Source organism: Pimephales promelas, chromosome 2 (genome assembly GCF_988280905.1).
Source record: "Pimephales promelas chromosome 2, fPimPro1.hap1.1, whole genome shotgun sequence".
Classification (NCBI taxonomy): Eukaryota; Metazoa; Chordata; class Actinopteri; order Cypriniformes; family Leuciscidae; genus Pimephales; species Pimephales promelas.
In genome coordinates this window covers 19,106,822-19,120,999 of record NC_142770.1, presented here as the reverse complement: position 1 = coordinate 19,120,999, position 14,178 = coordinate 19,106,822, and the positions used below count along the sequence as shown (strand labels likewise).

Genomic DNA, 14,178 nt, shown 5'->3' with positions numbered 1-14,178 from the left:
AGCCAGCATCACTTGGCATGACAGAAAGAGATTCCACCTCTCTGATTACTCTGGTTTTGATGACCAGGATCTCTTCTTGACTCATGTACTGAGTATGGAAGTGTGGATCAAGAATTGTTGCCATGTTGATCAGTTCCTGAACCTCTTGGTCACCATATTTGATGTTCATGTAGTCCAATATTGAACTTTTAATTGTCCTGGTGAGATCGGTGTCTTCATCTTTCCCTCACTTTTGAATAGGTGAAGAGTAGGCTTCAAGCATGACACTGTGACATAGTTTTCAGAAGAGGGGGGATATGTAAAATCAAGAAGAGGCCCAAGTGCTTTACTGACAGCGTCTAGAAAATCAATATCCTGCCAAGCAGGTACTAGATGCCTGGTTGACCTGTCAGCAGCCAGGACTTTCGTAATGGCCTTCTCTTGCTCAAGTATCCGGCCGATCATCTTATGCCTTGATCCCCATTGTGTTGCTGATTCAGTCACAAGTTTTTGTGGTGGAAGGCCAAGTTCTACTTGAGCATCTTTGAGTGTTCGTGGCTTTTTCCAGCTGTGCAAAAAAACACTGACAATCGTTTTACAGACTCCCACAGCTCTGTCAATCCTGGTATACCTCTTGCTTTTCTCTGCAAAACAACAACAAACCTATTTATTTTTATGCATTTATTTGTTTCTTTTGCACAAGAATAAAATTAATAAAAAAAAAAGTTTAAATAAAAAAGTTAAAGTGAAGTTAAAATAGATGAAATTGTCAAACAAACGCCACTGCTTCCGTCAATTCGTTCCATCATTTACTTTGCTTATCATAAGGGACGCAACTAGCACGCCTTAAGACACGCCTCATAATCAAAGCCCTATGGAGCAGTACAGACTCATATTCCGACAAGAATTGAGTCCCTCCATCTCTCCATCTGCTCTTATGAGTCCCTCCATCACTCCATATGCCCTCTTGAGTCCCTCCATCACTCCAAATGCCCTCTTGAGTCCCTCCATCACTCCAAATGCCCTCTTGAGTCCCTCCATCTGCTCTTATGAGTCCCTCCATCACTCCAAATGCCCTCTTGAGTCCCTCCATCACTCCATATGCCCTCTTGAGTTCCTCCATCACTCCTTATGCCCTCTTGAGTCCCTCCATCTGCTCTTATGAGTCCCTCCATCACTCCATATGCCCTCTTGAGTCCCTCCATCACTCCAAATGACCTCTTGAGTTCCTCCATCACTCCATATGCCCTCTTGAGTTCCTCCATCACTCCTTAGGCCCTCTTGAGTCCCTCCATCTGCAATTATGAGTCCCTCCATCACTCCAAATGCCCTCTTGAGTTCCTCCATTATTCCATATGCCCCCTTGAGTCCCTCCATCTGCAATTATGAGTCCCTCCATCACTCCAAATTCCCTCTTGAGTTCCTCCATCACTCCTTATGCCCTCTTGAGTTCCTCCATCACTCCAAATGCCCTCTTGAGTTCCTCCATTACTCCAAATGCCCTCTTGAGTTACTCCATTACTCCAAATGCCCTCTTGAGTTCCTCCATCACTCCAAATGCCCTCTTGAGTTCCTCCATCACTCCAAATGCCCTCTTGAGTTCCTCCATTACTCCAAATGCCCTCTTGAGTTCCCCCATCACTCCAAATGCCCTCTTGAGTTCCTCCATCACTCCATATGCCTTCTTGAGTTCCTCCATCACTCCTTATGCCCTCTTGAGTCCCTCCATCTGCAATTATGAGTCCCTCCATCACTCCAAATGCCCTCTTGAGTCCCTCCATCACTCCATATGCCCTCTTGAGTTCCTCCATCACTCCATATGCCCTCTTGAGTCCCTCCATCTGCAATTATGAGTCCCTCCATCACTCCAAATGCCCGCTTGAGTTCCTTCATCACTCCTTATGCCCTCTTGAGTTCCTCCATCACTCCTTATGCCCTCTTGAGTCCCTCCATCTGCTCTTATGAGTCCCTCCATCACTCCATATGCCCTCTTGAGTCCCTCCATCACTCCAAATGACCTCTTGAGTTCCTCCATCACTCCATATGCCCTCTTGAGTTCCTCCATCACTCCTTAGGCCCTCTTGAGTCCCTCCATCTGCAATTATGAGTCCCTCCATCACTCCAAATGCCCTCTTGAGTTCCTCCATTATTTCATATGCCCCCTTGAGTCCCTCCATCTGCAATTATGAGTCCCTCCATCACTCCAAATTCCCTCTTGAGTTCCTCCATCACTCCTTATGCCCTCTTGAGTTCCTCCATCACTCCAAATGCCCTCTTGAGTTCCTCCATTACTCCAAATGCCCTCTTGAGTTCCTCCATCACTCCAAATGCCCTCTTGAGTTCCTCCATCACTCCAAATGCCCTCTTGAGTTCCTCCATTACTCCAAATGCCCTCTTGAGTTCCCCCATCACTCCAAATGCCCTCTTGAGTTCCTCCATCACTCCATATGCCTTCTTGAGTTCCTCCATCACTCCTTATGCCCTCTTGAGTCCCTCCATCTGCAATTATGAGTCCCTCCATCACTCCAAATGCCCTCTTGAGTCCCTCCATCACTCCATATGCCCTCTTGAGTTCCTCCATCACTCCATATGCCCTCTTGAGTCCCTCCATCTGCAATTATGAGTCCCTCCATCACTCCAAATGCCCGCTTGAGTTCCTTCATCACTCCTTATGCCCTCTTGAGTTCCTCCATCACTCCTTATGCCCTCTTGAGTCCCTCCATCTGCAATTATGAGTTCCTCCATCACTCCAAATGCCCTCTTGAGTTCCTCCATCACTCCTTATGCCCTCTTGAGTCCCTCCATCTGCAATTATGAGTTCCTCCATCACTCCAAATGCCCTCTTGAGTCCCTCCATCACTCCATCTGCTCTTATGAGTCCCTCCACCCCTCCATCTGCCCTTATTACCTCAGATTGTGAAGCACAACGCTGCACAGCAACAAGCTCTGGCATGAAGGTACGGCTCACCTCTGGTGAATTCATCAGAATAAAGCCATAGAACGGGAACGGGTGTTGAGATGGCAGTAGGGTTTGGGGTTCAGTGCCTGTAAATACATGCTTGTAGTTTGAATAAAGCTTTGTTTCATGTTTTGTTGACTTTAATATTTAATATTATTATTTTGTTTAGGTTTTGGGGTGGGCAAACAATGCAATTCATTCTGAGGTAATATTAATTTTTAGGGGGCGAAAGCAGAGATCTTCGAGCAGCTACCCGTCACCTTTGTGCAGATATTACAAACGCAGAGGAAAACTGTTAGGTTGTGCTGACAAGTTACTGTTGTTTTGAAGTGTTAGTGCACCTGTCGCTCATATAATTTAAACTGTAACGCTTCCTTTTACAGTACAGTACTTACAGTTTACTCACCTAGAAAGTACTGGCTAATATAAGGTAAGTACATGGAACAGGGGTAGGTGATGGGTTACACCTACCCCTTGGTACAAGTTATTACCCAGTAATTGTAGTTACTAAAATAAGTACATAGTATTTACATGGGTAACTGGACTGTAAAAGGAAGCGTTACCATTTAAACTCATAAACTTATTACATACAAGATCATGGAAAGATCCCATATTTGTTTCTAACAATCATAATGACAAAACAGAAAACATAAAGATCATTGGTACATCATAATATGGCATTTATACACAGGAAAAAAGAATAATAACAAGGCTAAATATCTTTAAATAGTTCTTCATAATACCTAAACATTTTTTTTTCACATCTGAACAAAGTCCTCATGAGATGGCCATTCAGAATGATAACTACCAAACAATTGCTTGTGCAAGTTCGCCCCTGTGTTTGGTTTTTCATGGTGGACCTGAAAGATGCTACTTTCACATTCAGATAACACCCAGCCACAAGCCATTCTTGAGATTCACCTTTAAAGGGCAGCCTCATCAATACCCGGTCCTGCCATTCGGCCTGTCACTAGCACCCCATAAATTTAAGAAGTGCATGGATGCAGCGCTTTCTCCCCTGAGGCAACGGGCAGTGCACGTGCTGAACTATCTCAATGATTGGCTCGTTATGTCTCAATCGAGGACCGAATAATTGACACACAGATTCATGATATTCAGCCATTTGGAATGTCTGGGTCTCAGAATCAATTATTCCAAGGGCAAACTGTTCCCCAGCCAGATTGTAATCTTTTTGTGCACAGTTATCGACTCTATAAAGATGAGAGCGCAGCTCACTCTATGCAAAATCTGATAGCCTCCTTCAGGGTAGGTGCATCTGTGCCCCTCAGGCCGCCTGCACATTATGGTGATCCAGCACTGTGTGAAAGCTCTGGTCCTTTGGAAATCCCAGAACTGGTACCAGTCAGGTAATTAATTATGGGTGTGGCGTTCAGGAGAAAAGTAATATTCACAGACGTCTCCAACCAAGGTTGGAGAGCACTGCACGAGGGCAAGGCTGTCTCCACTCTCTAGCTGAGCCCGGAGAATTGCTTACATATCAACTGTCTGTAAATAAGAGCAGTTTGGTGATCCCTGAATGCTTTTCTGCCAGACCTCAGGTGAGACCACGTCTTGGTCAGCATGGATAACATGTCAGTGGTATCCTATATAAATTGCCTGGGTAGCCTCAGATCACAGTCTGTATGTCATGGCCAGAAAGCTCCTCCTTTGGTCGCATGCCAACCTGTGCTCCCTGAGAGCTGATGATGTTCCAGGAGTCCAAAAATGTGCAATACTCGTTTCCTTAGTCTCAGGGAACTGAGGTTATGTTAGTAACAGTGTACATTTCCATGTGTGGAAAACAAAAACCTTTTCTATAGATTTGGCTTATTTTATTAAAAAAAAAAAAAAAAACATGTTGAGATATTGTATTGTATGTTTCATGGTAACTGATTTGTTTGCCCCACAATAAATCATGCCCCCATAACTAATGAGACACCGACTGCGTCTATTATTGGAAACAATATATTTTTACTGATAGATTTTCTTAGATGCTTTGATATTACTACCGGTAAGACCCCATGTGCCTCATTATGATTGAAGAGACTCTGAATTATGAATAAACCTTCTGAAGCGCAGTTATTATTCAGGTGGGAGGACAGGCTATTGATTTGTGGCTTTTAGCATCTCCTCAATAAAATTCTCCGGGATGAAATGACTAATGTAATTGGCTTCACAGACTTCATTTAACTTTCCCTGGAGGGACCAGTGCCATTATCCATCTCCCCTTTATCTGGATTTTACCAGTCTTTCTGTGTATATATATATATATATATATATATATATATATATATATATATCAGCAAACTGTATGAAGACATTCTGCTGTGGTTTGCAGACCAATACTTTTTATTTTCAAAGCTTGTCACACGAAGAGAGATTAGCTGTAAACTCATTTTAGATTATTTTAGAGATACCACACAACATTGGACATTAGACATAAAATACAAAACATTTCATCATACATTTTTTTTTCTCATAAACATTCATGTGCACAATAATGTGCACTGATGAATCATCAACAATAAGACTAGGAATATGATTTAAGAATTTAAATAGGGCCACTTTTGATAGCTTAAACTAATACAAATTATGCTAAAACAATGGCATATGCTTCAATTATCAATTCCACAGTGCATGACAAAAGCTGAATGTTACATTCCGTCAAGGTTCCTAGGCTTGAATCTCTTTGTTTAGTAGATACATTTATTAAATTTACATGTATAAATGTGAATTTCACAATTCGCATACATAGTACAAACTAAATGATCTATGTTTTGAATTGGTGTTTTCCATATATTATGTGTGTGCATGGTTCAGGGCTGCAGTACATGGACTTTACCTTATGAATGAACTTTCTGTCTTATTCCTCTTACTTTAGCCTGTAAAAGAATGCTTATTGTTCTCATTATCAAATGCCATATTTTAGGTCATGCAACTGCACAGCAAACATGCCGAAAGAATTATGTATGCAGCTCGCACAATAAAGGCAAAAGTATCAAAAGCTAGCCTAATATTCATCTGCGAAATCACAAACATTGCACCACTTTAGACGTTTTCACTAACACTATCAAGCTCAATTAACTTTTATTTTTATTTTTGGTCAGATATGTTGTATATCTGAATTTCACCAACAGCTAGTTAGTTCGTTTCTGCAGGTCTTTTGAGTGAGTTATTCGTTCATTCAACCAATTTGCTCAAAACACTGTTTCGTGAGTGACTTCACGTAGTGTAACAGCGCAGCGGTACTTCAGAACGTAGGCTCACTATTGGCCAGCATCACACTCACTACAGTTTCATTTAACTTTTGGTGCGAAACGGGTTTTTACATTTGCCAGGAACAGAACTTTTTTGTTGTTATTACATTTCAAACAAGCAAGTCCAGCCCAGGTGAGATAAAGTAACACAAAAGCGACATAACCCATTACTTGCCATAAAAAGTAACTAAGTAACCCATTTTGTTGCTTTTTTAGGGAGTCGTGCAACATTGTAATGCATTACTTTTAAAAGTGATTCATTGAACCATTCACTCAACCATTTTGTTCACAAACACACGTATTCATTCTGTAACAAACACAGCGACTGTATAGCCGTTTCCATCCAGCAACATGGTTTCCATCCCATGTATTCAAGAGAACAAAATGGTCACTTCCTGGGAAATTGGTGCAAAATATCTGTAGAAATGGAAGTTATTCCAATCGGGGAAGCCATTGTGGCTCTTCATTGGGCACCAAACGGTTCAAGGTCCAAATGAGAGTTTCAGTGCAGCTTCAAGGGGCTTTAAACGACACAAGACGATGAATAAGGGTCTTATCAAGCGAAGCGATCGGTCATTTAAAAAATAAATAAAAAACTTTAAGGTTTATAAGCTTAAATGCTCGCCTTGCTTCATGACTTTCCTGTTCGAACTCGTTCATCAAAATGAACAAATCTTTTTTCAAGTCATTTCGTTCATTGAATGAAAAAAGATTCGTTCATTTTGATGAACGAGTTCGAACAGGAACAGAGCAAGGTGAGCATTTGTGCTTGTGAAAAGTTTTTTTTTATTTATTTTTTAAATGAGCGATCGTTTCGCAAGATAAGACCCTTATTCATCGTCTGGAGTCGTTTAAAGCCCTTTGAAGCTGCACTGAAACTCTCATTTGGACCTTGAACCGTTTGGTGCCCAATGAAGTCCATTATATGGAGAAAATCATGGAATGTTTTCATCAAAAACCTTAATTTCTTTTCGACTGAAGAAAGAAAGATATGGACATCTTGGATGACTTGGGGGTGAGTAAATTATCAGCAAAAGTTTTTTTTAAAAGTGAACTGCTCCTTTAAGAGTAAGAGGGAATCCCAGATTCTTTGTTTTGTTAGAAAATCACCAAGCCATGAATTTTTTTGCCCAGTGTTGCCTAAACATTTGTATACCTACATACAATTTATGTTTAAAAATGTATGATTACTGATCCTTCTGTAAAGCCGCGGCGTTAATTTCAACTTCAAGCATTGACAATATAGTGCAAAATGTACAAGATGAAGTTTGTTTCTCAGGAAAAATTGGTCTTATTTTCCTGGCATTCATCCATATCATAATCTTCTCCTTCAGTAGTAATGGTGCCATTGCAGGGTGGTATTTCACTCCCAGTGCTGCGCACGGTAACCCTCGTCATGCTTAGAGAGTATTTTCTTGGCGCGGGATGCCATTTGTGGTGGCACATCACCTCTTTAAACATCTCCCTGAAGCGGGTGGACATAAGGTTGTAGAGAATTGGATTAATGGCTGAGCTCAGATAGAAGAAGACCCCAGAGATGACATGGACGTACTCATAGACCTGGAAAATGTTCATGTGTTCACCGTTCTTCTGGTCCATGAAACTCCACATGAGACGATCGGTGTGGAATGGAGCCCAACAGATGCCGAACATGACCACTAGTACAACTGAGGAGAAAATGTGTCACAGATAAACAAGTTAAATATTATTGAGCATTTCAGCCTGTTTCTTTTGACCTTAATGTGTCACTGATTATGTGGAGTAATAAGGGGAAAACAAGTATGAATTGTCACTCACTTTGAAGAGTGATGACCTCCAATTTAATGTTAATAACAGACAAAAATAGATATGACTAAGAGTGCTTGAAGGAAGCACACACAAACCAAATTGTATCTCAAATGCAATGTTACTCTACTGCTTGCCCACATTTCCAGCAGTTTTAAATTGTCCTGCTCTATGTGACTTAAATATGTAACCTTATGGCTGCGGAAGACTTTTAATTAATTCGATATATTTTAATAATTTGTACAAGACATTCAGAGTCTGAACATTATTATTATTATTTTTTAAATTTAACACTCAGTATTATAGGATCAAGGTTGCTGCCACAGAATAATAAAAGTTTCACAATTGACCTATGGCTAAGCCACGCCCCCTCCACTCACTCGCACAAAGAGTCAACATTCGGGGTGAGGCACTATGGCAGCTGTCACAGTAGGAGACACAGGAGGCAATTAGCCTTTCGCCGAGCCCCGCCCCCCTTAGTTACTGCTGCTACCTCCGTCAAACAAATGGTCAAACACGGGCAGCGTGACAGATTGCCATGACGGCAAAGGGTATTCCCTGCGTGTCAGTGACCTTTTTTGGAGCAATACCTCCGCGATATCAAGCAAGATCGAAGCAAAAGGGGTTACGGTATGCGGTGGAGGGATTTATTCCAAATGTAAAATTAAGAAATGAATGAGACACGACTACTATTGATGCTAATGCTTACCAGTCTCAAGAAAAATCAGAAAAACCCCATGACCATGCTAAGTTACCTCAAATGCAACCAGCACAGCCTTGAAGATTTTATAAACTGGTTCAGTGGCTAATTGTTTGGAGTTCGAAATATATAACTTGCGCTGCATATTTATTCATTTTGCCTCCGATACAGGATACAGGAGTAGCACGTTCGCTTTAACAAGCAGGTTGTTCATTAGGCTACCACAGCAACCGATTGCGTGTCATGCTCATGCTGAATGCAATTTTCGTGTTTAAAAAGTAACTAACGTTATGCATAAGAGACGGAAAGAGGCAGAGAACCATACGTTATTTAAGGTTATTTCTATTCGTTACGATATTGATATATGAACTGATGTTGTCATGTAAGCTTCATGCTTTCCCCGTTGCGAACGTCCTCTAAACTGTAGTCTACGGTGCTGCACTGCTAACTTAGCTGACTGCAGCTCGTTTTCCCAGATAATATCATGGTATGTTAACAACAACCCTTTAGAAAATGTACAGTAAGTCCTTTGTGGATCCTCTTGATCTTCTTTCTCCGTGCTTCTTTGACTAATCTCAGTCGCACGCACGCTGCACGCGAGACGAGTTAACCATGTTCGACACATTTAACTGGAATTGGGGCGTCCACACTGTTTAATACATCTTAGGCACCGCTCGCGTTGTGTTTTGGGCTTTGGAAAGGGAAAAAACACAACTTCTCCAGACAATCTCTCGGGGTATCATGTGTCCGATTTACTAACGCCGTGGGCGCACCGCTTACTGTTTGACGGAACAGCTCACACAGTAACGGTTGCTATGATGTGTGATTGGACAATGGCCATTTTGTGGGAGGGGCCGGCGAAAGGTCAATTGGTGATTTTTGGAGACAGAAAGATTATATATCATCCCGAAGTCATCCAAAGGACCTTAACTATGCATTGGAGGGTTATATTAATAATTTTATTGATGAGAAGGTCGATGAAAAGCTTCAGCTCCAGACAAATATGTACAGGTCACAGTGTAAACGTGATAAACCGCGTATCGTTGCCATCAGTGGTGCTACAGTATTTAATGAATCATTCAGCACAACATTGTTAACATTTGTTATCTTGGTTATTTACAGATACGTTAATGAAACTAAGTGACATGATGTACAAATGTTAACATTTTGTAATGCTAGGCTAACGTTAGCCTAATGTTACGTTAGAGATTTTAAAGGAGAACATTCAAATACGTTGTTGACATAATTTAGAACAGATGTGGACATCCTTGTTCAATTTATCCTCGTGTTGTGGTCTACCGCATAACTTAATCCAGAGCAGACACTTATCTCCAGGCACGTGCAGAGGGGGGGGCGTTGGGTGCTCGAGCACCTGCCCTTTTGCCCCTTGGTGCCCAAAGTGCCCTTTTGTCAAGACAAAATTTCCTCTCCTTTTTTGTATTTAAAGGCACTTTTGTGGATTCCTGCCCCATCTAACTAGTAGTAAAATGAATGAATAATAATTTAGCCGTAAATAAAATGACCCACATGATGATCTTTCACCTGATTCTTCACGCTGCACGCGCATTTTATAATTTCGCGCGGCTACGCGCAATCGCGCATTCCCAGAGGATATCTTCAATTCTTGCGGCTGCTGGTAAGTGGTGTTCTATTCTCAGCGAAGTGATTTTGATGTTTGTTTACTTATTATTATTATTTTACTAGAACGACGTGAAGAGAGCATGCAGAGAGATGTTGTTTGTATTGCTGTGTGTAGGCTGTAGAAGTAACGTTAGCTTGCTGTTTGAGGGAGAAAAGTTTCACGGGCGTGGAGGGGTGTTATTTGACTAAAAAATATTATTTTTACTTTAAACTATTATTATTATTACAGTATTTATTAAAAAAAAATATTTTCACATAAAAATGATTATCACAACTCTGGTAAGTTATCACATAGGCATACCAGTTAGTGTCTTATGTTTTGTGTGCAGAAGCCTCTGTGAACATCTGCCCTAGTAACGTTACTATTATATACTATTATTGTATTATATACTTTAGCAGCCTGGGCAGAATCTGTAGCTTTAGCAGGTCAGTGAACTAGTGAGCCAGTTCCAAACACTGTCAGCAATCTTTACATCTTGACATGGTCACATAAAAATGGTTTATTCAGCTAATACCCTATATCTCTGTTTATTTTAATGTCTACAGTCTCAGATCAACTCCAGCAGTATCAGCAGCAGCAGTAACAACATCAACAGCAAAGGCAGCAAACTCACTTAAGGACTTAAGTAAGAATTTACCTGAACAGGCATCACATTAATGTTAAAATTCTTGTAAAGTATTAATTGCTGTTTCTGTTTGCTTTGTTTTTTATTTTCATTGTATAAAATGTAACTCTTGTATTTTTGTAAATCAGTTTTTGCCATGAAAATAGCCACAGATGCTGATATGCCATTAAATAAACTATACTGTACTGCACGAAACATGGGCCACGTTGATTTTGTCCTACACAGTTCACTATAACAGCTGTTCTTTATTATTCTGTATAACAGAGAAGAAAAAGCCATCAGGTTGGAACAACTTAAGATGCTTCAGTTTCTAATCCCAGAGTTATATATAGAGCACATCAATTATTTTTTTTTAATTTTAAACTTTAAATTTGTCTTTTCTGTTCTGGTTCTTTTTCAAAACTGCATCAATGCATTTGCTGCTGTATCGATCAGAAATTTTGTACAGAATCATCTGTATTGATATATTACTGTATTGATATTTTGAGCACAGCCCTATAAAGCCTTGTTTCCATGTGCTCCCTTTTATACTTTGAGCACCTGCCCCTACAGAGGTCTCTGCACGGCCCTGCTTATCTCGGTTGAGATGTGGCTTCGGAAAGGCCAAAAAAATACACCATCGCCCAGCCTCTCGGTAACCTAGTGTATGTGCATGCACACCGTTTGACCAATTTAAACTTATAATGACAAGAAAAAACTAATGAAAACTGATTAATTGCAATGCATTTCAATGGACGTGGAAGCAGAGAACGTCCGAGTGTATTGGGTTAGCTGCACAGTTTGATTGGCTCATCGGGTTTGAGGGCGTGGCTTAGCCATAGGTCAATTCGGACTTTTTTTTTCTTCTTTTTGAACCATTTAAATAAAAAGTGATGTACTCTATCGCTAAAGTCGTTAGTCGCAAAGAACCGTTTGTGGAGAAATGCGATTGTAAGTAAAAAAATACATCAATGAAATTCATACAATAGATTTTTGTTTTGATAATTTTTAATATATAATTGTTTTGATAAAGTTTTGATAATTTTTAATATGCTGTGACTCAGTTCAGCAGTTTTAGGGGGGGGGGGGGGGGGTTCAGCTCAGTATTTTGCAATGAATAAATTGTGATTCCACTAGTTTTGTTTTTCTTAATAACTACATTTTTTTCAGAAATTGGTAGGTTTAGAGGTAGGAGTGGGATTAGCTGCTCAAAATATCATTTAAATTCTATATCGTTACTAACATTGTCATTTTCCTACACGTTTCTGTCCATTAAGTTGTATGTATCCATTTTATATTCTCTATAAAATGGTAAAAGGGCAATTATACAACATATTAATAATATTTATGTTTAAATGTCACCAAAACGTCCATTTTGTATGTTTAACCATCTACCCAAATGTACAAAAAAGTAAATGTCATACCCTTAAACGTTATGTATTAATACCTACGTTATTAACAATGAGACCAGGCTGACTATTTAAATGTTTATATGTCAGCAATGACTTATGGGTATTATATCATACTATATCACATATCATATCATTAGAATGCAGAGACCGCAGTCTATTCAGTGCATAAAACTCAAGATGTGTTAAAACGACTCAAAGTACTGGAGCAGATCACATATGTTAAGAATACGCTTGAAGTGTAAAATGATTCAAAACAGCCGTGGCTACATCCATAAGAATGTAATTATTGGCCGGCTGGCCTACTCACACAGCATTTTAGTGACCTGCTGGCGACGTTTTTTCTGCTGCTGACTGTGCACATTAGATGAGCTGTCCAGTCCCAGACTGGCTTTTGCCTCCAGGACCTGCAGCATCTTCTCTTGCTTCAGCCGCATGCCGATGAGCAAATACAGCACACTGATGGTCAACATGGGCAGGAGGAAAAACAGCACAGTGGTGATTTGGATGATCAGGTTGTACATCCAGCGTGGCTTGACCAGCATGCAGGTGGCGGATGTGAGCATGACTCCCGTTCCTTTCCCCTTGGGAAGAGGGAGGGTAAAGATGCCATGGAGGCTGGTGTTGGGAATGGCGCACAACACAGACACGCTCCACACGGTCAAGATCACGCGCTTGGCGTGAGTGCGCGTCACTACGTATTTAGCCCTGAGCGGATGGACCACGGCTATGTAGCGCTCCACGCTCAGCGCCGTCACGTTGAGGATGGAGGCGAAACACACGGTCTCAAAGAGGAAGGTCTTGAAGTAGCAGCCACCCTTGCCCAAAAGGAACGGATAGTTACTCCACATTTCGTAGAGCTCCAAAGGCATTCCCAGGAGAAGCACCAGCAAGTCCGACACCGCCAGACTGAACAGGTAGAAGTTGGTGGGTGTCCTCATGACCTTGTTGCGAGCGATAACAATGCACGTAAGTATGTTTCCCACCGCTCCCACCAAGAAGATGAGCAGGTAGGTGATGCAAACTGGCAGGAACACCGGGGAACGTCTAGGGCCCAGATATTTCTCCAAATACTCGTCTTGGTTGAGGCAAAACTCTTCCATCTCCACGTCACTGAAGTTCAACACAACACTGGTGTTGCACAGCAGATCTTGAGCACATCTTGAAGCAGAGGAATCCATCAAAGAACAGTTGGGTATGGCAATCATTCTGAACCTAGTGAATGAAAGGATTGGACACATCAGACAAGGAACACATTTCATGGCAAGTGGATGGATTGAGGACTTTTTGAAGGGAAACCGATGGCAGAAGGAAACAGGGAAAGATAATATGGGACTGTGGGAGATTTCATATTAAAACTTAAGTTTTTTTTAATCTCATATAAATAATGGGAAGTTGATTCTTACACTAAGCTCATGAGGAAAGCTTTATGTGCCAATGGTCAATCTTATTATAGCAGAATTGACGCCCTGAGGAGAATCTGATTGTGTCTTCCAGAAGCAATGAAAAACTCAAGAAAGCATGAAACATTTTTTAAAGGCTGCCATTTGGCCATAAATAATTGAATTAATTTGGAAAGAAAAGAGGAGATATATGTAACAGAATATGGAATAGAATACGGTCGTGTAACAAACACTGCAGACTTTAATGAAAAAATTAGGAAAAAACACTTATGCCTGGTTCAGATTACACGATTTTAGCCCGATCCGTTTGACGTAGGGTGTCGTGGGGATTCGTAAACGACAACGGGCATCGAGACGCAAGATTTGATCGTATCATCTATAGCGGGCGACAACCGTCGCGTCTGCGATGCTTCACAACATCACGACAAAAAGACTAGCAT

At 40.9% G+C, this 14,178-nt stretch overlaps 1 protein-coding gene across 1 annotated transcript; it reads right to left on the bottom strand.

The window, feature by feature from the left end:
• Positions 1-7,062: 7,062 nt before the first annotated feature.
• nmur1a (neuromedin U receptor 1a) lies at positions 7,063-13,573 on the bottom strand. The gene is made up of 2 exons (XM_039689804.2): positions 12,646-13,573; positions 7,063-7,862 (listed from the first exon to the last, which is right to left on the bottom strand). The coding sequence occupies exons 1-2, from the start codon at positions 13,541-13,543 to the stop codon at positions 7,471-7,473; spliced, it is 1,290 nt and encodes a 429-aa protein (XP_039545738.2). The 5' UTR covers positions 13,544-13,573; the 3' UTR covers positions 7,063-7,470.
• Between the last annotated feature and the right edge of the window lie 605 nt (positions 13,574-14,178).

Coding starts and splice junctions, on each gene's coding strand:
- nmur1a (XM_039689804.2), bottom strand. CDS start 13,543: ATGATTGCCATACCCAACTGTTCTTTGATGGATTCCTCTGCTTCAAGA. Junction 7,863..12,645: donor GCAGGTCACTAAAATGCTGT/GTGAGTAGGCCA, acceptor TTTTCTCCTCAG/TTGTACTAGTGGTCATGTTC.